This window comes from Passer domesticus, chromosome 1 (genome assembly GCF_036417665.1).
Source record: "Passer domesticus isolate bPasDom1 chromosome 1, bPasDom1.hap1, whole genome shotgun sequence".
In the NCBI taxonomy this organism is placed as follows: Eukaryota; Metazoa; Chordata; class Aves; order Passeriformes; family Passeridae; genus Passer; species Passer domesticus.
The window spans coordinates 4,897,762-4,920,563 of NC_087474.1; the positions used below are offsets into that span (position 1 = coordinate 4,897,762).

At 41.6% G+C, this 22,802-nt stretch overlaps 1 protein-coding gene across 1 annotated transcript; it reads right to left on the minus strand.

The window, feature by feature from the left end:
* Positions 1–1,907: 1,907 nt before the first annotated feature.
* On the minus strand, positions 1,908–22,015 carry EXOG (exo/endonuclease G). The gene is made up of 6 exons (XM_064427535.1): positions 21,837–22,015; positions 20,567–20,716; positions 18,883–19,022; positions 17,014–17,090; positions 13,894–14,008; positions 1,908–3,326 (listed from the first exon to the last, which is right to left on the minus strand). Exons 1-6 carry the CDS (start codon positions 21,982–21,984, stop codon positions 2,865–2,867), a joined length of 1,092 nt encoding a protein of 363 aa, XP_064283605.1. The 5' UTR covers positions 21,985–22,015; the 3' UTR covers positions 1,908–2,864.
* Positions 22,016–22,802: the final 787 nt, after the last annotated feature.

The following is a 22,802-nucleotide window of genomic DNA, read 5'->3' on the forward strand; positions in this document are numbered from 1 at the left end:
GAGGGGAGCAGGTGAATGTTCTCTTTGGCACGGAGCAGCTCTGGAAGAGGTTTCACGGTTCACCACCTGCTGCTGCCCTCCAAGGGGAGCTGAGGAACACCAACCATGCTCAAATGGGGCTGAAAATGATCCCAGGCCATGCTGTAAGCCACAAGGCATGGAAATTATGGTAATTGGGACTCGCAGGAATCCAAGGGGGCATGTAAGGCCTGAAGAGGTTCTCTTAGGCAGCAGCTGTCTCCATAGCAGGACTCCACAGGAATGCACTCAGTGCTTCTGCTGCTGTCACAGCAGCGAGCTGTCAGCAGCAAGGGATGGTACCTGGGGCTCCTCATGTACACCTTGAGCTCCTCACACATACCTGGGGCTCCTCATATACACCTTGAGCTCCCCACATGCACCTGAAGCTCTTCACACACACCTGGAGCTCCTCACAAACATCTGGAGCTCCCCACATGCACCTGAAGCTCTTCACACACACCTGGAGCTCCTCATGCACACCTGGAATGCTTCACACACATCTGGAGCCTCTCACTTACACCTGGAGCTCCTCTCACACACCTGGAGCATCTTACACACACCTGGAGCTCCTCATGCACATCTGGAGCTCCTTGTGCACACCCGGAGCATCTTACACACACCTGGAGCTCCTCAGGCACACCTGGAGCTCCTCACACACATCTGGAGCTCCTTGTGCACACCTGGAGCTCCTCATGCACACCTGGAGCTCCTCAGTCATACCTGGAGCTCCTCACACATCCCTGGAGCTTCTCACATGCACCTGGAGCTCCTTGTGCACACCTGAAGCTCCTCATGCACATCTGGAGGTCCTCACACACACCTAGAATGCTTCACACACATCTGGAGCCCCTCACATTTTGACCTCATCACACACACCTGGAGTTCCCCACGCACATCTGGAACGCCTCATGCACACCTGGAGCTCCTCACACACATCTGGCACTGTGCCAAGGCAGGTTTTGCTATGCATGGACCCAAATCTGTAGCACTGAGTTCTGCTTCAGCAGAACTCACACACACGGGTGTGTGAGCACCACAGGGGAGATCTGTAACCTCTCAGCTGAAGGGTGAAGGGGAAGGTAGGAAGCTGAATTTAAAATTATAAATAATTCAAATAATGGGAAAAAAGAGAAGGCAAAGGGCAAACTGAACCTGTTTGAAAGGGTGACACTATGGCAGTACCCAAAGGCTGCCTGGACTCCAGTGAAGCACTCACTGGACCACCAAGAGGCACCTGAAGAATTTGGCATTTTGTTATTCCAGCAACCCCTCTCCTTCCCAACACCTCCCACATTCTGCAAAGGGAAATGTGGCTTCTTGTTTTGCAATTTACTACTTTTGTTACATCTGATAGAATTTACAACCACAATTCTGGGCTAAAATTGAAATGAGCAAACATTTTGTCAGGATTTCCCACAATTTTTCTCTAATTCATGTGAGCAGCAGGCTCTTATAATGTCCTTGGCTAGTGACATTTCTCTGGATTTAAATGTCTGGATTTTGAGTACATGTTCTTGGCAAACACAAAAGTGTCATGGGAACCATGGCTTGCTTTCTGAAGTGATCTGCTTTGGGATACTGCAACTGAGCAGAGAAGAAGGAAACTGCAGAGTTCTTAGAACCTCCAGCTGATGACTCAGAGCATTCAAACAATGCTCCTGAGTCATCCTTTATGAAAACAGCCCCATTCAGGCAGGCACTACATGACCCTTCTTTCATGTGAAAATTATTGAAGGTGTTTTTATGGCACAAACTCCAAATGTCTATCAATTCTCACTATCAAAAAAACCCCTCTCAATATTTCCAGATTTTACCCGTTCTTTCCAGATGTAAGATGTCAGAGGACACAAGTCACAATAAGTTGTACGAATAAAGTATGAAACTAATGAAAAAAAAATTCATTTAATCTTCCAAGTAGATGCAAATCTGATAAACATCAGCTGCCACTGAAAAAGAACTGGAAATGCATTTTCAGTCAACATACAAGTTTTGTTGCACAGTTTATAGTCCAAAGGCAGACGCTGAGAAAAAAGCCAGTGACTACAACAACCAACAAGAAAGTAATGCTCACCTCTGAAATCAAACAATATGCAAGAAAACATTTTTATCCAAACTTAGTGGTGAAAATTAAATATTAAGCTTACATTAATTAGTGAAAACCCAAACTACACTGGTAGGCACTTGATTAAACTTCAGTTGTACTGGGGTTTTCTCAACAAAAAATTGCAGAATTATACATGATGAAGTAAGTTTGCTGCAAATTATAACAATTGTGAGCTCCTGACATGCTGAAGTATCCAAAGCAAACAAGATCAGGAGAGGTTTTGGTTAATAGAACTCTGGGAATTCCAGATTATGTCTTACATGTCTCTAATAAAAGAGCGTTAAATTAAATATTTTTAATTAATTTTCAAAATATTCCAGAAAGTACAATTGCTTCTACAGCACAGCAACGAGAGAGATTTGTGGGTGGAATTCCATTTAAACACATTCCAGATGTACTCCCAAGGTGTCTACTGTCTATTTTTGTGATATTCCTAGAAGAGATTCCACACAAATCCTAAGTCTGACGTGCCAGGTGGAATATAGCACAAAGCCTTTCCTGGAGGTCCAGTGATCTACTCAGGCCAGAAAGGGATAATTTACACTTCCCCTGCCTAAGCAGTGCAGCAAACCACGTGTTTGCATCGTGTTACACAAGAATGAGCATTATTCCAAGCCCACTAGCTTCCAAGTATTTCTTTATTGTTTTCACAACTCAAAAAAGGATGATTCAAGGAGCCCTCGTCTTCGCGTCTGCCTTCAGTTCCCCTTTCCAAAAACCCAAACAACTTCCTGAATACTCAGCCAGCTCTCCCCTCTCTAGCTGCTACTGGTTTTTCCTGCAGCAGCTCTTCCTCCTTCTTCTTGTACAGCTTCAGGAGATACTCATCAGGCTCAATTCCTGCCTCCTGCAGCTCTGCCATGGCTTTCTCCAGCCGGCGCAGCGTCCGCGCGCTCTGCACTTTGCGGGCAGTGATGTACAGACTGAACTCCTTGAAGCCCATCAGTTTGCAGGTATCCACCTCACAGATATTTTTAACATCTTTGGTCTTGTCCACCTGGGGGAAGAAAACTAAACCTGACATTCTTTCCAGGTCTTCAACGCTGACTTGGAAGTCAGTGAGGTGGTGGTTGAAGCCTATGGGGTTGTTTGGCACCACGAAAGCCCCCAGCACCAGGGGCTCTGAGGATGTTCTGCTCCTCCTGGCCAGGATCACCTTGTACAGGTGGGATGGTACAGCCACATCATCCTTTCCAATTACCTGTCAAAGGAAAGGACTGTTACAGATACAAAATCATAGCATTGTTCTGCTTGGAAAAGATCTTTACAATTATCAAGTTCAATCATGAATCCAGCACTGCCAAGACCACCAATAAACCATGTCTCTAAGCACCACATCTTCATCTTCCCTCTCTCTGGAGCTCCTCTCCTTTGTGTAACTGCAATAATTTATATTATAACATACAATAAAAGTTCCTGACCTGACAGTTCCAAACCATTCAGGTTTTAATATACATCTCAAATCAACTCTAAGTTACCATCTGTCACTTATTTTTTTTCTATATTACCCACACCCAGGGAGCATTTAAAAGCTACTTTACCTAAGTAATCATTTTTTTGAGGGGATCCAGATATAAAGTACATTCAGTGACTGAGTATCCTCTTGGAAGAGAAGCCTATTCAAAGAAAATGCACCTATTTCTTCCATAAATTCCCTACAATCCAACTTCACTGCTCGTACATGTTGGGTTTCCTCCTGTGCCACTCAGACCAGGATCCAGGGATTTAAGGGCAGCCCCAAGAGTGGAGGATCAGGACTGTTAAAGTCTCACACTTTAAAATGTATAAAGTCTCACAGTCTCACCCTACCCTGTGCTAGGGATAACTCCAAGGGAATACACCTATTGATGGCAAATGTAATCTCTCCAGGACTCAAAAAGTTATGTTCATGCATGCACTGAATTAAGCTTTTTTGTTTCTTTCCTATTGCTGAACTGAATCTGTCATCTTAAGAGAGTGTAACAGGCTCACACATGGAAAATCTGAGTTTTGCATAACTCTCCTGTAAGTACCCTTCTCAAATCCATGCTTTTATTCTAATTGCAATGGAAGAAAAAGATGCAGATCCCTTAAAAAACTACAAAGGTATTTTATTCTGTATATAAAATCCAGTAATTTGGTGCTGTTTCTAGCACTTGCAATACCTGCAAAAGCAAAGACTGATTGTTTTGATTTTTTTGACAGCTTTGTTAGATACAGTTAAAATACCATTTCAGGGAAAGCAGGTATTTATCACATTAATTGAAAGTGTCAACAGTTCAGACATGCCTTGTCCACTCATATATTGAGTATAACTCAATCACATAATAAACACTTCCTATGCACACTTTTTTTCTGATTATTCAGCCCTTCTGCAAATGGAAATACATTTTTAAAATTAAATTTTGCCTGTGGCTATTGAACTAAGATTCATGTTGGTCTATTCCAATATTAATTAAATTTGAGTTACAAATTCTTTCAGTGATTTGTGTCCTCTACCTCTGTTGCCAGTTTTTTAAATGATTGGTCCTAAAGTCTTACTGGTTAGACCAAAACCAGAGAAAGTACCTTCAGGAGAAAGGGAAAACTCTGATAATTTTTTTCATGTTTAGTGCAATAATGCAGTAGAAACATTACTCCTGTTACTGGAAAGCACATGCTCTTAAGATTTCTTTACTGTATTCTAAAATACCTCCCTCCCCTGCCCTCAATAAGGCTATTTAATAGCTTTGCTGTAGTTTAAACTTTTTTCATTGTTTGGGTTTTTTCAGGGGGTAGGGTTTTGGGTGGGTTTGTTCTTGTTGTGGGTTTTTTTGGTTGGTTGGTTTGGGTTTTGCTTTTGAGAGGTGGTTGGATTATTTGGTTTTTGTTTTCTTACAAAAATTGTCATGGTTATGCCACCAACCTTCTCCCAGGTAACACTCTGCCTAGACATCAAACAGTCACTGAAACTGGTTAAGGAATAAATACCTTATGCCAAATCTCTCCCTTTCAATGATGACTGATGTGTTGATAGGGAAATGAGAGCTCCTGAGTGTCAAAGCACTTTGCATTTAGCATTCTGTGTATATGAAACCAGAGCTACACCTCCCCAGGACCAACACCATAAATAATCAAAGCTGACTGATGCACAGGTAATGCTCAAATGCACTAAAACCAGTGCAGCAACACACTGCTGTATCTGGTGAGTTAAAACTGAATTACAAAATGAATGGTGCTGGGAGCTTTAACCTACTTGAGATCAGTGGCACTCGAGCAGGGGAGTACCTGCAAAACTGGGAACCAAGAAAATCCCTGAAGGGGAGAGTAAGGAGTTCATATTTCCATATTCACCCAAGGGCACCCAGTGATGACACTGCCAAAGGCTGTAGGATGGGGCTCCTCTTCTCCCCTGGAGCAGGGAGCTTGGAGAGCCTGCACTACAATCCCACCTCCTGCACACTCCTAGGGCAGGGAGGAAGGTGAGGAAGAGGAAGAGGCTGTAGCCTCCTGAGAGAAGGCAGTAGTGAGGCTAAACCCCAGTGCTCAGCATCTCCCTGGGCCAAAAAATCCCCTGACCATGCAGCATGGCCTTTCCCAGGCCTCTCTGCACACTTTTCCCACTACAAATCCATGGATATGTAACCAGGTCCTCCCTAGCCCAGCTCCCTCTTTCTCCACACCTCCCACACACATCCACATCCCAGCATCCTCTCTCTGCTGCATAAAAGACCAGAGGAAGGGCGAGCACACAGATGGAGCTGCACAAGGATCTCCAATTAGTGGGGGTACATGGAATATGTAAAACAAACAGGTGAACGCATGTGGAGCGAGCTGAGGGAACTGGGGATTGAGGCTGAGGGCTGAGTGGGTGGATAAAGAGGCTGGGGAATGAATAGAGCTGCACACAAAACAGTTAGGTATGAGATGGAAATGCTGAATGCCTCAAGTGGGTGTTAAGGGAAAACAGACCCGGTGCTTATGTAATATTATGCAAATATATATATTCTATGCAAAATAATGCACATTTATGCACAGTACAGGCACCTAGGAAGAGAGAGGAGAAGAAACAGAGAGGACTAGTTCAAAATGAAGGAAGGGCTGGCCTTTTGAGAAATGTAGATCTAAATTCAACTCCATACAGGTAATGGTCAGGTATGTATTTATGTACTATTTGAGTTAAATGTAAACTCTCTTTTGAGAATTTAAATAAAACTTAAGCACAGGCTTCTCTGAACAGCAGCAAACTACTACTGCAATAACTTCACTGAGTGTTCATAGTGTTAAAGCAGATAAAACCATCTTCAGCTGCCCAAACTGCCAGAGTCCACAGGTGTCCCTTCCTTACTCAAAACAGGGCAGAGAAGTTCCATCCCAGCTAATTCTGCTGGAGAACTCCATCAAAGGGCAGTGCCTGATTGCTCTGACACAGTAAATATGCATGACTAAGAATAAGTCTTTTTCTGCAGTTTAACACTTATGTGCACCATGCACAGGATGCATCACTGCAGTAATTTCTGCAGTGTGACCTGGTGATTTCTGTTAAAAAAGGAAATGCAGTTCTGGAGCATGGCACAGTATCTCCATCATTACTCCCTGTAATATCCCACACTTTGCTGTTTTATGGGAGTAAATAGAGAAGCTGCAGAGCAATGTTTCCATAGTGCTGCCCCCTCACCAGTTCAACTTCCAGGGAAAGAAGTGTGACACTGCAAAAGAGAAATCTGGAATAGAAGAAAGAGGTAGGAAAAACAAACTCCACAATTCCATTTCCTATTGCCACCTAGAGGATTTTCCTCTTAAACTTCAGCAGCCTCACTCCCTACCCAGATCTGCACCATCCCATTTATCTCAGTGCTTTGCCTGGCAGAGGCAGAGAGCATATGCTCCTATTGTAACAGGATGGAAAATGGTTCAAGATTATCCATGCACAGATGTTGACTTTGATTTGTGCCTGTCTATCCACAGCAGCAGATGATCTTTCAAAAATCAAGGCCTAAAACAGCTCTCTGTCCCAGCTGGAGAAGAACAGCAGTTTTTTAAGAGTATCTGGGATTCTAAAAGGAATTTTGTGCTCCAATACAAGCAAGAAAATACAGCAATTGCCTGTTGAAGTCACTGCTGTCCCACATGCTTTCACACCATGTTGGTAACAGCCAACAAGGCAAATTTTTGTGCAATCCTTTGAAAATCCCCATTTTGTTATTGCTGTAAAATTTTGCTTAATCTTCTGAATTTTCAACAGGCTCGTGAAACATGAAAAAAAAGGCACTCAAGCTAAAAGCCTTCTTTTTATAGCGTTAAATATATTTCTTTCCCATCATCATTTGGGAAACCAATGCAAAATTTCAGATGCTTTGCTCTCTGTATCAGTTCAATGTAAAAATGTGCATTGCCCTAAATTTTTGCAGCTACTTATTCCTTTCATTTTTATTTTGTTTCTTTAAGTGAACTCATATCTCTTAATAATGTAACATTATCATAATGTCATTTTCAGAGCAGTGTTTATTATTTCTCTGTCATTACTGACATTGTTACTGACATTCCTCAAGTGTGTGTGAATTTGTTATTCTTCTCAAAGCCCAATTAAATGTGGACAGCTGTCACGAGGGCAGGCCATTAAAATGTGTGCAATTCCTGACATTCAGAGATGTTTATACATCACTAAAACAACAAACGTGTTTGGTAAGCAGTTGTAAAAGAAACCTAAAGAGTTCACAGGGACAGATTAGGGCAGAACATGTCTTAAACCTGAGAGAATTCAAAACTTTGATAAATTCAGTCTTACAGCCAAGTCACTGGATGAGGATTTGTCTTAAGCTTGGCTCTCCTCCCAGTTTTGGCCAAATCCTGCTCTTGACTACAGATTTTAAAAACAGAGGAAACAAATCTGATAATACCTGTGGAGTCCTTAAATATCAAAATAATTAATGAAGACATTTGCTAATGGCATCTACTGTAAGTTTAAACATCTGGCATTAACTAATGCCACCTTCATGGTGGTAATCAGATAAATTACAAGGCAGTCCCTAAAAATGTCAGTTTGGAGTTTATGAGATAGAAAACTCCATGAACAAGTGAAAAGGAATATAAGAAGTATAAAGGCAGAACAGTTGAAATTATATGAGAAGAAAACAGAGTGTTACTATTACTGGAAATTCTAAACACAAACCAATGCTATAAAATTTGAACTTTACACTGAACTTGTTACAGCTTCCCAGACTGCAAAAAAATTATCTTCCTCTGCAAGGGTACAGATCATTTTTAAAAGAAAGGGCTCATGAATCCAAAAGTGGTATTTTGCCACCTAGTGACTAGAAACTGAAAATCCACCGTGCAGAGAATCTGCAGAAGGAACTAAGGAGCCTTTCATCAGCGAGAGCCAGCTCTGGATTGTCAATTATCCGTGACTCCCTCAGAACCTGGCAAACAGAAATCTCTCTCAATCATGTCTTAACCACCAGCACACACTGCAGAGTCCTTGCATCAGATGGTACCACCATCAAATACTTGAAAATGTCAGCTCCAGAAATTCCCTTGACACTCCAGTAGCTGTTTCTTCACTCTCTGTGAAATTCTAACCTGAGTTTAGAAGTGAGCCAGAACTGCAAACAGAACTGTCTGGCAAGAAGCACACCCAGCTCCTGTGACAGAGTCCTTCCCCCTCCACCTGGAAGTAGCAAAATTAACATTTCTTAGTGGACAGAACTCAAGGAATCATTCCTGTCCCCCAAGCATGATGCTGACCACGTCCATCAGATTATTCACTGTAGATATAAAATCACTCCTGCTGATGTGACCCCACGTTTGACAACCCAGAGCTTTGTTATAATTTGATACTGAATTCTGTATAGGAACAGACTTTCTGGCAGAACAAAACATTCCATTTACTATCAGTGTAACTTTATTTACCCGATCATTGTGACAGCATTAACTGCCTTCACTCAAGTTCCTTCTGGGTTTGTTAGGCAGCACTGATTGTGCCAAGAGTGTTTTCCCCCAATATTTGAGAGAGCTCTGTCAGATGGCACCGAGAAGAACTGAGGGGTGTGAAGGCAGACCTAGCAACACACAAACTAGAAAACACTACTGATAAAAATCATAGTAACAATCTGCACAGCCAAGCACTCCAAAATGCAAATGTAAGTACTTCAGGAAAATTTAATTTGTTATGGCTGGTCTGATTGTTATTGCCAGATCATTTGGCAGTCCTAAAAAGGGAAGGAAAAAAAGAAAAGAGATGGCAAAAAACCCCTTGTTCCTGAATACAGTTATGACATTAAAAGACAGATGCCCCAATCCCTTTTTATTTTTCTTTAATAAAGAGGGTATGTACATATATCATGTATGTAATAAACTGTATTCACATGGTGACAGACTACTGCTTCCACAGATTTCACTTAGATTAACTTTAAAAAGAATCCACCACAGTCCTTAACACCCCTTTTCCTATAACAACATAACCTTCAGGATGGGTACAGTGCTAAATAAAAGCAATCCCATTTAATCTCTCCTGCACCTTCAGTGTCTCTTCTCCTCCCACCTTAACCCAGTGTCCATTCCATTAATTTGTACCTCACATCTAAATTTAGGGCTGAGAGAGCTCTGGTGGCTTACACCAGCTGATCTAAGACTGAACCCTTTGCACAAAGTTTATGGGACATCTATAATGGACCTACATCCAGCAGGAATCTCTAAGAACCTTGGGACCACTTGGAGCAGCCAACAAAGAAGGAATAGTTCCCAGGTTTGTTTCCTGCTTTAACAAGCATTCCTTCCTCCATAGTATTTTAGTAGGAGGCAACCTCTACTAGTTCTGAAAGTTAACTGAGTAAAACCATAAAGTACCATCTCATATTTGAGAGTGCAGTGTGTTTCCCAGTTATTTGTCACAGACAGAGATGACAACTGCACCTTCTGGAATGGTTATCGTGCCTCTCTGGCCCAGCATGGTGATCAAATTTAGAAAATTAAACAACAAAAACAATTCCAGTACGAACCTCACATACCAGTAAAAAGTAGATTAAAATGTCTTTTTCAAACAACAAACAAAACATTATCTAAACTGCATTTTCATTTGCCAGTCACAGCTAATTCTTAAATTAGCATTCACTAGGATGGCCTTGGGAATGGGGAGGGTGGAGCACTGAGCATGATGTAGTTAATTATTGCAAAATTTGTATTTGAAATTCCCAATCTGCTGACAGAAGAAAATCACCAAAGTGACAGTCACTGGATAGCAGTAATGTACAAAACAAGACAATGTCATTTTGATTTGATCTGGACAAAGATGAAAAACCTGCATCTGCCTCTCCAATGACACAGAACAGATTTTTCCTGTTGGCATTCTATTCTACATATATTCTCAAAATATGTTTTTCAGATACCAAGCACGATCATCAATCTCCTCTTTGCAATAAAAATCTCCACTGGAGACAGATGAGATGACAGAACATATCTGAGGATATCACAAATTCAGCCAATAGACAGAACAATGCTGGCATCTAAGGAGTTCAAGGTTAATTCCCTTTCAGGAATTAAAGAGCAAATGGTACCAGAGTCCAAGCAGGAACTGGGAACAAAGCCATGACCAATGCTCTGTTTCTGCTCTATAGTGATCTAAAAATAACCTTTTTGGATGCCTGATGAGAAAAACACCAGCATGTAAAACCATGGATACATATTTCACCACTCCTTTACACAAAAACAAGGAAACTAAGACTGAAGAGAGGATCTGAAACAAATCAATGCAGACACATTCACTGTAGCACTTGAGTGTTTTCTTTTTTTTCCTTTTCACAGCTCTGTCTGAGAGAGTAAAAACATTAGAGAGGAGCTGAGCCTTAACAGTGGCACTGGCAGATTACAGGTTGTGAGTTTCAGCACTCTGGTGTGTACTGCAGCACTTCTCCTTGAACAGCACGGACAAAGGAAAGGACATCTTCTCACAGCAGCTTCTCATGCCCAAACAATGAGGACTAAAACCCCTTTTAGTCTGGAGTAATTTGTGTGAACTCTGCCGAGTTCACTCTGAAAGACAGCTAAGAGACACCCTCCCTTCACAACCATCAGTGCCTGTTTGAAAAGAACTTCTCTTCAGTGGTTTGACACCTTGTGTTTCCTCCTCTAAGTGTATGTGTTGATAAAAGAAAAAACAAACAAAAAAACCCAATACATCCCTCTACTCTGAAGTCTCTCTCTTCGAAGTACAACAGCAATGCAAAGCACAAAAACTTAAGCCATGAACAAATTTCAAAATAAAAGAACCCCAGCATTCTCTGCCTGTATTTATTTAGAGGACTCAAATCAAACAATTTAATATTTTAAACAAACAAACAAAAAACCCACAAAATCGTTATTTTACTTTTCCTACCTGGAGACAGAATTATCTATACTCAAATAAAAATCAATTTACATAATGAATCTCACTGTAGGAAGCTGAGTAAAAGGATTTATGAATGTCAAAAAGTGGTGGCACACCCATAGGGACACCATCACTTCACCACTTTCAACCCCACACTGAACTTCAGCTCATGGTAAAACATTCCTAAAAGATCTGTGCTGTCATCAAACCCAAAGATGATGAAGACAAAAGACAAGAACTGAACGAGATCACAAGCACAACAGTGTGGGCATTTTGTGGCACTATTATTTCACCACTGTAGCCAGGTATCAAGTTGGTTTGAATAAAGTCAGTAAGATGCAGTGTCTGCTCTGATTTTTACCTGGGGAATACTAAAATTTACATTTCAAAACCAAGGCTGAGAATGACAGTCATTTTTCAGAAAATGCAATCTTCCTCTTCTAAGTAAACACTTTCTCTAGAGAAGAATGAGAGAAAGACGAGCAAGATTAAAGTGAAGCCATTGATAGATGCAGTTGATAGATGATTTAACTTCTTCCTGGAAATGATTTCCACTTACAGAATGTTCAAGTCAGCTCAGGATTTTTAATTCTGTGCTATGTAAGATGAATACATTTTTTAAGGATGAAAAAGAAATGCAATATCCTGACAGCTACAAGGAAGCAAATCCCAGCAAGCCGTGTGTAAGCCTGGAGAACTCTGTACCATTCTGAGTGACAGGAAGCCAAATGCTCAGCTGAAGATTGCTGAGAGGGAACATCTCCCTCCTGCTCCCAGCTGTGTGCTTCTGGACATCTCTCATGCTGTCACCAGGAAGCACAGGACTACTCTGTGTGCTGCCTCCATCTTTCTACAGCAGTACAAAACTAGCTCAGTAAACCCAGTATGGATGGTTTTGCATTGCACTGGGTAATCAAACATTTTGTGGCAGGGTCTGACAGTCATCAGGCCTGGACAAAAGAAAGGCAGAGGAAGTTCTGGAAAGTAGAAAGGGCAATGGTGAAGTGAGCACCTGTGGGTGGCACAGGATGAATGCCAATCTAAAACTGGCTTTGCCACTAATTTATCATCTGGCATTGATGATAACCCCTTAATCATGGCTTATTTATCCACTTAAAAAATGAGCACAGTCTGCACCTCCCTCACAAAGATGTGGTGAGAACTGAAGTTTGAATCTGCCACTAAACATGAAGAAGGCAACTTATTACTACTACACTTTCATGTGCATAACTCCCTCCAAAAATAACAAACCCAAATCCAAAACTGTGATTTTGTGACAGTCAAGGTTTGACATGTGTGGCTGGGGACATAAGGGGCAGTTTCTCAAGAAGTAAAAAGGTAAAAGCAAATAGGAAAAATATTGTATCATGACTGAGTTTCAATCAAAATGACTGAAGTTCAATCAAAAGGAAATCAGCTGTGTATTTATAAAGGAGAAATAGTGCCTAACTCTTACTGCTAAACAAGCCAGTGCTGAGAGCTGAACATCTCTCCCTTTTGTGCCTCTCACATCCCTGTGAAACGGGGTTGTTTCAGCAAGCTCACCCATTGCTCCTCAGAGAACTGGCTGGAAGCTGAATTGCTCACAAGCTGAAGCTGCAGTTGATCCAACTACTCATTTTCAAGGAAAAGTGTTTCTTTCAAGAGGTACAAAATGCAGAATTTATTGTTTGCATTATGCCAGCTTTCATCTGCAACTGCACACAGCAATAATACCTCATTGCAGTGGGGGCAGAAGTAACTCCCTTGAATAACTTACCATGCTCAAACCTTACAGATGTGTAAACACAAGTCCACTAAGAGTAAGGCTGGGTGAGCTACAATAAATTCACCTCTCAACTTCATAGGCTGTCCCATCTGTCTGTCAGTGATGGTTTCTACAGACTGTGCATGATGAAACTTCAGAGTATTTTAAGCAGGTAATAAAAATAGGCTAAAAGAAGGGGTACCACTGACACTGCACTTGAGTGAATCTTCCAAGTGACTCTGGCATGCTCAGAATCTCAGCTGCAAGGCCTCATCCAAGTGATGCTATGGTGTAGCAGCAAACTACTGCTTGTGAAATTGTTAACAGAGCACTGACACTCCTGTAGAGTTTTGAGAGACTCATCCTACCTCTGCATTCCACTCTTTCTAAAGCACATGAAGAAATTGATTAAATAGATGCCTGTGCATTAGCAAAGCCCACTGACTCTGACTGGATAAACAGTTCTGATGATTGTAGACATGAAATAGATCTCTGTAAATAAACAAATTATTTTAAAATTATGCTTTTTCATGTGTAGGCAAGATGTAACATTTCTGCTAATCTTGTCCCAACAAGTATTGCACCTTTTATACATTTTGCCTGTACTAAGATGCCCAAGTTTTGCTTTGTCAAGTCATGACATCTACTTTAAATAAATAATTACTACTGCATTATTATCCCAGCAACATGTATACGTACCTGATAAGTAACACTTTTCTTTCCATCACCATCTGTTTGAGGTAAGGTAAGAGGTCCAGAAACAACCCAAACATCTTCAAATCTCTCAGTCAATTCCCGACAGTACATTTCCATTCTGGAACATATTTGTGAGATAGGGAAAAGTTAGCTGGGAAGATTTAATCTTTGAGATTAAACTATTCCCACTATGAATGGAAGGGTGAACTACTGACAGGGAGCATTTTTCCAGATTCATCTGAGTGATTCACAAGCCAGAGTAGGTAAAATGTAGGCCCAAGTCCTGCTTCCCATTTGTTCTCTGCAAATAAGGTTCATTTATTTACAGACAGACATGTGTTACTGCAGACATCTGAAAATGGTTTCTGCAGCCTTAGCACATGTCTGAGTTCTCTACCTACTCCCACACTTAACACTAGAAATACACTGTTGGTGGTCACTTGGGATTAGAAAAATAGAATTGTTCTAAGCAGCAAGTTGAAGCATTTTTACTTTGAAAGGTTTTATCTTATTATTGGATTTGTGTGTTTATCCCCAAGGAATCAAAGTCCTGCAACACAGCTCTTTCTGAAGTTTCTGTTTGCCATTTCCACTAACTCTACTGGTTTTCTTTATAGATATAAAACTGTTCCAAAATAAAGTAGTAACTCCAGAAATACTACCATATTTTTGCTTTTTGAACTGATTCAGGTTACAGCACATAATATTTCTCAAATAAGAAGGTTTCTGGATCACACCTATTTTACAGAAAACAAAAGATGAACAAGGCTAGGTTGGACGGGGCTTTGAGCAATATAATCTAGGGGAAAGTGCCTCTGCCCATGGCAGTGGGGTTGGAACCAGGTGATATTTAAGGTTCCTTCCAATCCAAAAATTATATGAATATAGCACATCTTTGATCTAACAGCCCAAATGTTACAGAAATCACAAACAGTGAGCAAGCATTGGTCCTCTACAAAGGACCAATGAAGAGTTGCACTTCACACAAATGGACATACAGAGTATAAAACAGATTATCCCAGCTAATCTGGCTGCCTCTGAAAGGGGGAGGTTTCACCCCCTTCTCCAACTCCTGTTCCTCACACCTCTCCCTTGGGCCACTTGAACATTCCTTACCTGTCAACTCTGAACAAAACCATTTTTTTTTTCTTTTGTGCTAGGTTAGTGAGTTAAATCAGCAAGAATGAGCCACACGAATGAGAATGAGCAAGAATGAGCCCTTTCTTCATGTGCTACACTGAAGCATTGACTACAAGTGAATTCTTTTCCTACTGTCACCAGTTTTGCTTCCAAGCAGCCCAGCTCCTCAGGCTGTCTCATGGCAGAGAAATACAAAATCCACCTGGAAAGAATGGGAATAAATGCAGCTAGGGAGCAAACTGCTTTTGGTGGCAGGAGGGACAGAGGTCAGATTACAGTGACCAGGAAATCACACTCAAAACAAGGCAGAAAACAGTTAAATATCAGTTGGAAGAGAATGAGGAATACTAAGGTGGAGTTATAGCACACCATGGAGCCACTCCAGCAGTTTACTTTGAACAGTCCTGCTCTCCCCTTTCCTACTGCTCCCCTTGTCTGTCCTAGCTGACCACTCCTAATTCATCTTCCATGTTGGTTCTGTAACTCACCTCATGAGTTGATCCAATTTTCTAATATGGCAGAAACATAACCAAACAAAACAAAACCAGAATCAATTTTTACCTGGGCTGGCAAATGAAAATTACTCACCCCAGTCAGACTACTACCAAAGCTGGAACTGGGAAACCAGCAAAAACACAAAGCAGGAGGGCTGACACCACTTTAGAAAACAAAAGACACTTATACTGACTAAGCTGCATTGTCTGCCTGTATCTCAGAAGACAAGTCAAGGAGCAAATAACTAAAACAAGAGAAGGGAAGAGAATATTGAAGCTAGGAAAGGATGCAAGACATGTGAAATATGGTATCCTTAAAAATATTTATTATTAAAGAAATGACTGACAAAAAAAAGTGGCACTGCTGCCTTTTTCATGCATTTGAACTCTGGGAACAGGGTGCTGGGGTTGGGACAAAGTGGCAATAATTGCTTAAATTGCAGGGCTGATAGTGCCAGAGGAAATTTTCAAACAAACACTCCCCATGATTTCTTGATTAGGCAGAGATCCTGCTTAAGGGAAACAAAGAGAGTTTCCCTACCTTGAATTGATACAAATGCCTAGCTTTGGTATAAGGAAAATTTATGCTCAAACACTTGAGTTATTAAAAAAAGAAAAAAATCCTCTTAAAATGTTATGACATTTTATTTGTCTATAAAACAGTGAATGGCTCATCTGATTTTATACACATTCTTGTAAAACAGGAAAGCAGAGTGCAGATGAATGATGATGCAGTTTTGATGGACTTTTATTACAACACTGTATATAATTTTGCTGACCTTCCCTTGAGTGAACCTTGAGAAATCTATCATTTCACCCTCCTGTTTCTGAGCCTCCACATTCTCTAAGTCCTGTGCAGGAAGCACTGGATGAATGCTACTTTTACTATGTTCTCTGCTCAGAGGAAGGGAAGAATAAAAATCTTACATGAAGCAAGTTTAAATTTATCAGCCACTCCACCTCAAAGTCGATCCAGTCAGCACTCACAAGTGACAGAGCCCCTGCCTGACTGCTCCTTGGGAGCCAGGACCTGAAGGAACACCTCAGACCTGAGGAGTGAGGGCTCAGTGGGGAGCACTCAGTTCTGCAGTTCAAAGGGAACCAACATCCACACACTGACATGGCAATACTCTCACACTGCAAGTGCTTCTTTGAGGAAGATCTAAACCCTCTCTTTGCTTCTGCTGAAACTTTCCTAAGCACAGTTAAGCCTGGTACTTTTACCCCACATCAGCCAGAAGAAATAAATTTGTTTATTTTAAATAAATGTCCTTGACAGTTTGACTGAATAAAGAACTAAAGTAGCTGTTACACTGTTCTTTCACTGACAGGACTGAGCTGCCTTTCATTTCAGAGAAAGCTCCTATGACCTCTACAGATAAACTGCTCTAAAATACCTGGATGTGAAGAACATTTAAAAATACAGCATTTTTGATTTCTGCTGCTGCCTGGTATTTTTCACTTAGTTTACTTACAAGTAATTTCTCACCTGTTCCAAAACCCAGCATTATTTTCATAATTCTGAGGCACAATGTTGGACAGATAAAACGTTTCAGCCATAGCTCTCTGCACAGAGAAAGAAAATACTGTAACTTCACTGAAACAATCATGAGCTGAAGACACATTTTAGCAGTTTGTGGATCAGAATCCTATTTCTAGTTTAGTTTTAACATCTATTAACATAGAAAATCAGAAAAACCCAAGTCAAATACCTACAAAATTATTTAGGATTAAGAGGTGCACAACTGAGGCGAAAGTTATCTACAAATAATTGTAGATAATCACAATACTGCAGATTTCTACAAACAATGTATCTTGCAAAGTTACCTACTTTTTTTTTCCTGGCAGAAACAGCATGAGAACGTCCAACTCTAGAGGCACAGGAATTACTATCACCCAGTGTCAGTTTGGTAATGTCTTTGAAAGCAACTAGTCATTTTTCATTTTGAAAGAGAAGGACACTTTCAAGCATGCTTTTCATTTATTTGACTGCTTAATGGCTGACTTTTTCTTTCTTTTGCAAGAAAAAGTTTTATTAGATACACTCATCAATATTTTACACATATATAATGTACAGGCAATTAAATGATTTATGAGATCATAATGGTCAAACATCCATATATCTGCTTAATTTCATTTGTAGAAGTGTCATAAACATCCCTGAACAGAAGCTCACACACCTCCAGAGGTGAAGGACCAGGTGATAAATCACTAGACATACACAGAGAAATACAAGGAGAAAAAATTCCAAATCTTAATCCAGAATTTTCACAGGTCCTGTATTTGTCAATATTTTTTACATACTACTGTTGCAAAGTGATGGGACTGACAGAACTCTTTAGGATAATGAGCAAACACTATCTCCACTAATTAGATTGTGAAATTCAATTTTTATAATCCTATATTTGCAAGACTGCATCATCTCACTGCATTTCCAACAGGATCTCTGTGCACAAGGAGCTCACCACCAAAAGTACCCCAGCTATCACAAATAAATAACAACAAAGACACTTCCAATAGAAATAAAACTACTGGTTCTTTCATTTACCACATGCCACTGTGCTGTCACTCCACCCCACTGAATACTATCTGCCTGGAGAAATACAAATTCAAACTGCTTCTTAATTAACAAATTGCTGCATTAGGCACATTTCACAAGAGGATCCAATAAATTCTAGGCTGCTTTGTAAGACAGCCAAGGCATTAAGGCATGCTTCTCTTACAGCTTGAATAAATGGCAGGTGAAGACATTTTATAGACTGAAAGAACTGTGGCAAAAGGGTCTAATTTACCTCATACACATTGCAAGGAAGGAAAAAGCCTTTTAAATCATCCAGGCAATCCCCTTGCCAATAGAGAACAGTACTTAACAGCATCTTTGCTTTGCTCAATCTGGCCTTAAATATCTCAGCAGCTGTTGGCCTCAATGACATCATTGTCCCTGTCCCCCTCTAACTGAGCTTTGAAGACCTTCAGGGCTTTTTTGGTGAAGGTTATCATCTTCATTTTACAGGTAGACAATGTGACATGCAAGAGGCTGAGAAAACCTGCTTAACACCACACTGTTCAAGACATCATCTCTGCCAAACAAGCTGATGTAGGTGTGATTTAATGAAGGGAGACACGTCATCAGAGCATGCACCTGATTTAGATGCCTGAAGCAGACTGTGAGAGCATCCTACACTGCTCAGTCAGGAACAGACCTTGTAACTCCAAATCCAGCTCTGTGCATCAATAATGACATCATGCTCCACCTCAAAACAAACTGCAAAAGGAACATTGCAGATTACTTCTATGGGTCTTTTGACCTTTTCCAACAGATGAACACAAATTAAAAAGATTGGAGAAAAAGTCCTACTGTTGAAAATTTGTTATCTCCTGCTGGTGCCATGTGTCCTCGAGACCATCCACTGCCAAGGTAGTCTTCATTGACAGCACTGAACATCAGAGGGATGTTAGGGTCTGGTCTGAATTTACAGTGCCTTCGATCTGCATCACCTGAAGAACAACACATTAAATGGTCAGACTAACATGAAACCATCATAACCACAAGACAAAAAGATCTAATTCTATCATATCTTGCCAGATGATCAACGCTTCAGGATTCAGTACATTAATCTGAATTCTGTACATCTCATTTACAGGTAAGGCTAGTTTCTTTCTGCCATGTGTTTTAAACATTTAAGTTCTTACTTACCAATATAATATATGGGGTTTTGCATCATGACTGTTCAGGCTTCCCCAAACAAAACAGTTCTGCCTCAAATCTCAATTTGAGTAGCTACAGACATAAATCAAAACTAAATGCCTCAATATGCTTAATTTCAACTTGAAGTTAGTTGTATCTGATTATTTGGAAAACATTTTAACAATTCAGCTGTTAAGGCCCACTTGAAAGTAAGCCTGAAATTACTGTTTTCTTCTCAGAAAGAAGTGGGATCAATGATGCTACTTAAGGGTTGGTCATAATGTTTTAAAGATCTTGCTTTTAATTTGAAGACAGTGATTTAGATACATTTAGAGGGCTATTGCTTTCATAAAGCATTTTACAATTACATGGTTACCTCCATTACTAATAATCTGCCTTATAAAAACTGAACTAATGCTATAAACTTAATTTGCAATGACTGTATACCACTCATATTTCATTCACCACTGACAGCAAAAAATCACTGAGCCTCTGTCTTGCATAAAGAACAGGGGGAGAGTATGAGAACTGCATCAGAGTAAATAATGGCTGCAGTGAGGAGCTAATGCCCTCTGAACAATTGTTGATGCCCTTTGCTCAGTTTTTATCTCATAAATGGACATCCTCCTCCCATTCTGAGCAAATCTCTAAGATCTGCACATTAAAAGCTCTGCCTACCATTGACATAAACTGGGCCTCGGAATTAACTCCACTAAGGAAGCAGGAAAATTTTTATGCACTCAAGCAACTTTGCAGATCAAAATCAAGTAAGGAAAGGTTAATTTTCATTGTTTCATCTTCTCTCTATTCCTGTTATAAAAACTCAAGTTGAGCTTCCCTCCCTGAAATCACTATAGGATTTTTCTCCTTGACTGCTCCAGGGTCCACCTTCTGTGAGCAGCAAAGCCCATTCAGAGCATCACAAATGCAAGGGGATAAATGTTGCATACAGGTAGAGATATTATGAAAGAAACAGATGGTTTAGGCCCTGCTACTCTAGCTAAGCTAGCAGTTAGCTTGTAACTTCCCATGAGAAGAAACTGTAAGAATCAAAGTCAGTTAGCAGAACAATCTATTCTGGTAACAGAACCCTTCACACCTGCAATAACATGAAGTCTATCCCACGGGAATCAGTGAACAAAATATGTAAACTACACAGGAAGAGAGAAATTTGATGGACATGTAAAATGCCATTGACTAACCAATGAACTGATGGCAAGAAAGTTATGAACCAGTTAGAGTTATACATCAGGTCTTAAAAACTGTATAAAAATGAGCTGTAACATTAAAGATTGGCTTTTCTGCATGAAGAAACTGAGTCCTGTCTGCTTATTACTGCAACAAATAAACATACCCAGCATCTTTTGTTTTGAAATGTGTTCAATCACCCATCTAGGCACCCGTTTTGCCTGGTCATAAGACAGTGCATGATTTGTGTAACATCTCGTCTCTGTTCCAGCCTCAGGAAATCCATATCTTTCCAGCAGAGCCTCTTCTACTGGTTCTAAAGAAAAAATAAACAGAAAACCATGCAAAGATGAAATGTGATCATAAACAGGACAGTAAAAAAAAACACATCTCAGTGGGTGTAAACCTACTGCATAGGGAATTACTTGAGTTTACAGCCACAATTAAGACCTAAAACATATTAAGAGAGCTATCCAGTGAAAATCTCATCTGCCAAAATAGTTGTGGTTCTCATCATGTTTTAACATGAGGATCTCAGCTCTAGGATTAAGTCATCTATCTTCTCTAGTGACTACAGAAGGCAGAGAGAAAGCTATGAGACATTTTCTTTCTACAGAAGGAAAGCTCTCCGATGTGTAGGGACAAATGAGGCAACAAGGAGTTACAGACACAGAAGATCAACACATACATTTCACCCTTTGGAGCTGAAAACCAAATTCCTCACAAACTGAGATTTACAAGTGAGGCACAAACAAGTCCTGCCCTCTCTGGGAACACATACTCTGCTGAATGAATGAAAGCTTCACTGAATGGTCATTATTTTTTCAAGCAATAATTTTCTCTCACAGAGAAATATTTACATCCATCTTACTGTCTTGTTCATTCTCCAGCCATCTGTCCAACAGCAACTCATGTTTTTAGAGCCATTCTTCCTCTGCTTTCCAACAATCCGGTACTTTTAAAGCCTTGAGGCTGTGGAGAAAACCATTCACTCCCTCAGTGCCCCAAACATCTCTCCCCACACCAGACCCCAGAACTGTTAAACGAGGCTCGGCTCATCCAGGGCAGCAACAGCTGAAATTTAGTTATGGTCTGACCCGAAATGTGTGTTTAAAGCTAAATGCGCATTCCTGTCCTGCCACCAACACTGCCGTGAGCAGGTGCAAAGGGAAGCGCTGCTAATTACAAGCTACAGCCCAGCATGCCCAGATAACCTCCTCCCACTCAGCCCAGGTACTAAGGGAACCCCACGCTCTCCCGACAGCATTTGGGCATTCCGGGAATGGGGAAAGGAGGGAAAAGGCGCTTCTGAGGGGAAGGAGAGAGTTTCGGGACAGCAGCGGCTGTGGGGAGCGGGGCTGCGGGACCCCGCACCGCGCTGAACCGGAGCTCCCGCCTCGCCCGGCCGCGGCGTCCCCACTGCCCGCGGCTCTTACCCTGTGCTGGGGCCCGCCCGGGGCCCGGCTCCGGCTGGCTCTGGCTGCGGAGGAGCCGCCACGTAGCCCAGCAGGACGCGGCGGCCCCGGCCGCGGCCCCGCAGATGAAGCCGCCGAGGAAGCGGCGGTGGCGGGGCAAGGCCGCCATGGCGGCGGCGGGAAGGGAGGGGAAGGGAAGGGGCGGGCGCGGCCCCGCAGCGCCCCCTCACGGCACAGCCCTGAGGGCGCCATGGGGACACCGCGTGAGGGGATGAGGCCGGCGGGGCTTCCCCGATAGCTGTGGAAAAATAAAGTGAGTTCCTTCACGGGACTACAGAAACTAAACTGCCCCCATCCAGCTTGGCTGGGGGCGACCAGCCCGGGCTCCAAGCGCAGAGGATCACTGAATCATAGAACGGTTTGGGTCAGAAAGGAGCTTTAAAGTCCTTAGCTGGAGAAGATAAGATCACCTCTCTTATGAGGAGAGACTGTGGGAGCTCCCACAGTCTAGAGAAGACTAAGAAAAGATCTCACTAATACATTTAAATATGTCAAAAGTGGGTGCCAAGAGGACAGTGCTGGGCACTTTTCAATGATGGCCAGCAACTGGATGAGGAGCAATCGGCACAAAGCAAAAGTTTCACCTCAACATGAGGAAGAACTTCTTTACACGGAGGGTGGCAGAGCACTGGAACAGGGAGGTCCTAGTTTTCCCTCTCTGGAGACATTCCAAACCCACCTGGACACATCCCTGTGTCGCCTGCTCCAGGTGATGCTGCCTTGGCAGGAGGGTTGGACTGGGTGATCTCCAGAGGATCCTTCCATCCCAAACAATTCAGTGATTCTGTCAGAGTCCAAGCCCTCGGCAATGACCAGGAACATCTTCAACCAGACCAGGTTGCTCAGAGCCCCATCCAACCTGACCATGAATGTTTCCAGGGATGGGGCATCCACCACCTCTCTGGGCAACCTGTGCCAGTACCTCAC

Bases quoted from the DNA above. Each gene is read 5' to 3' on its own strand.
- EXOG (XM_064427535.1), bottom strand. From the start codon at position 21,984: ATGGCGGCCTTGCCCCGCCACCGCCGCTTCCTCGGCGGCTTCATCTGC. The intron at 20,717-21,836 runs GTAAGAGCCGCG...TTTTTTCTTTAG, and splicing joins CGGGCGGGCCCCAGCACAGG to AACCAGTAGAAGAGGCTCTG. The intron at 3,327-13,893 runs GTACGTATACAT...TTCCTTTGACAG, and splicing joins AGAAAAGTGTTACTTATCAG to GTAATTGGAAAGGATGATGT.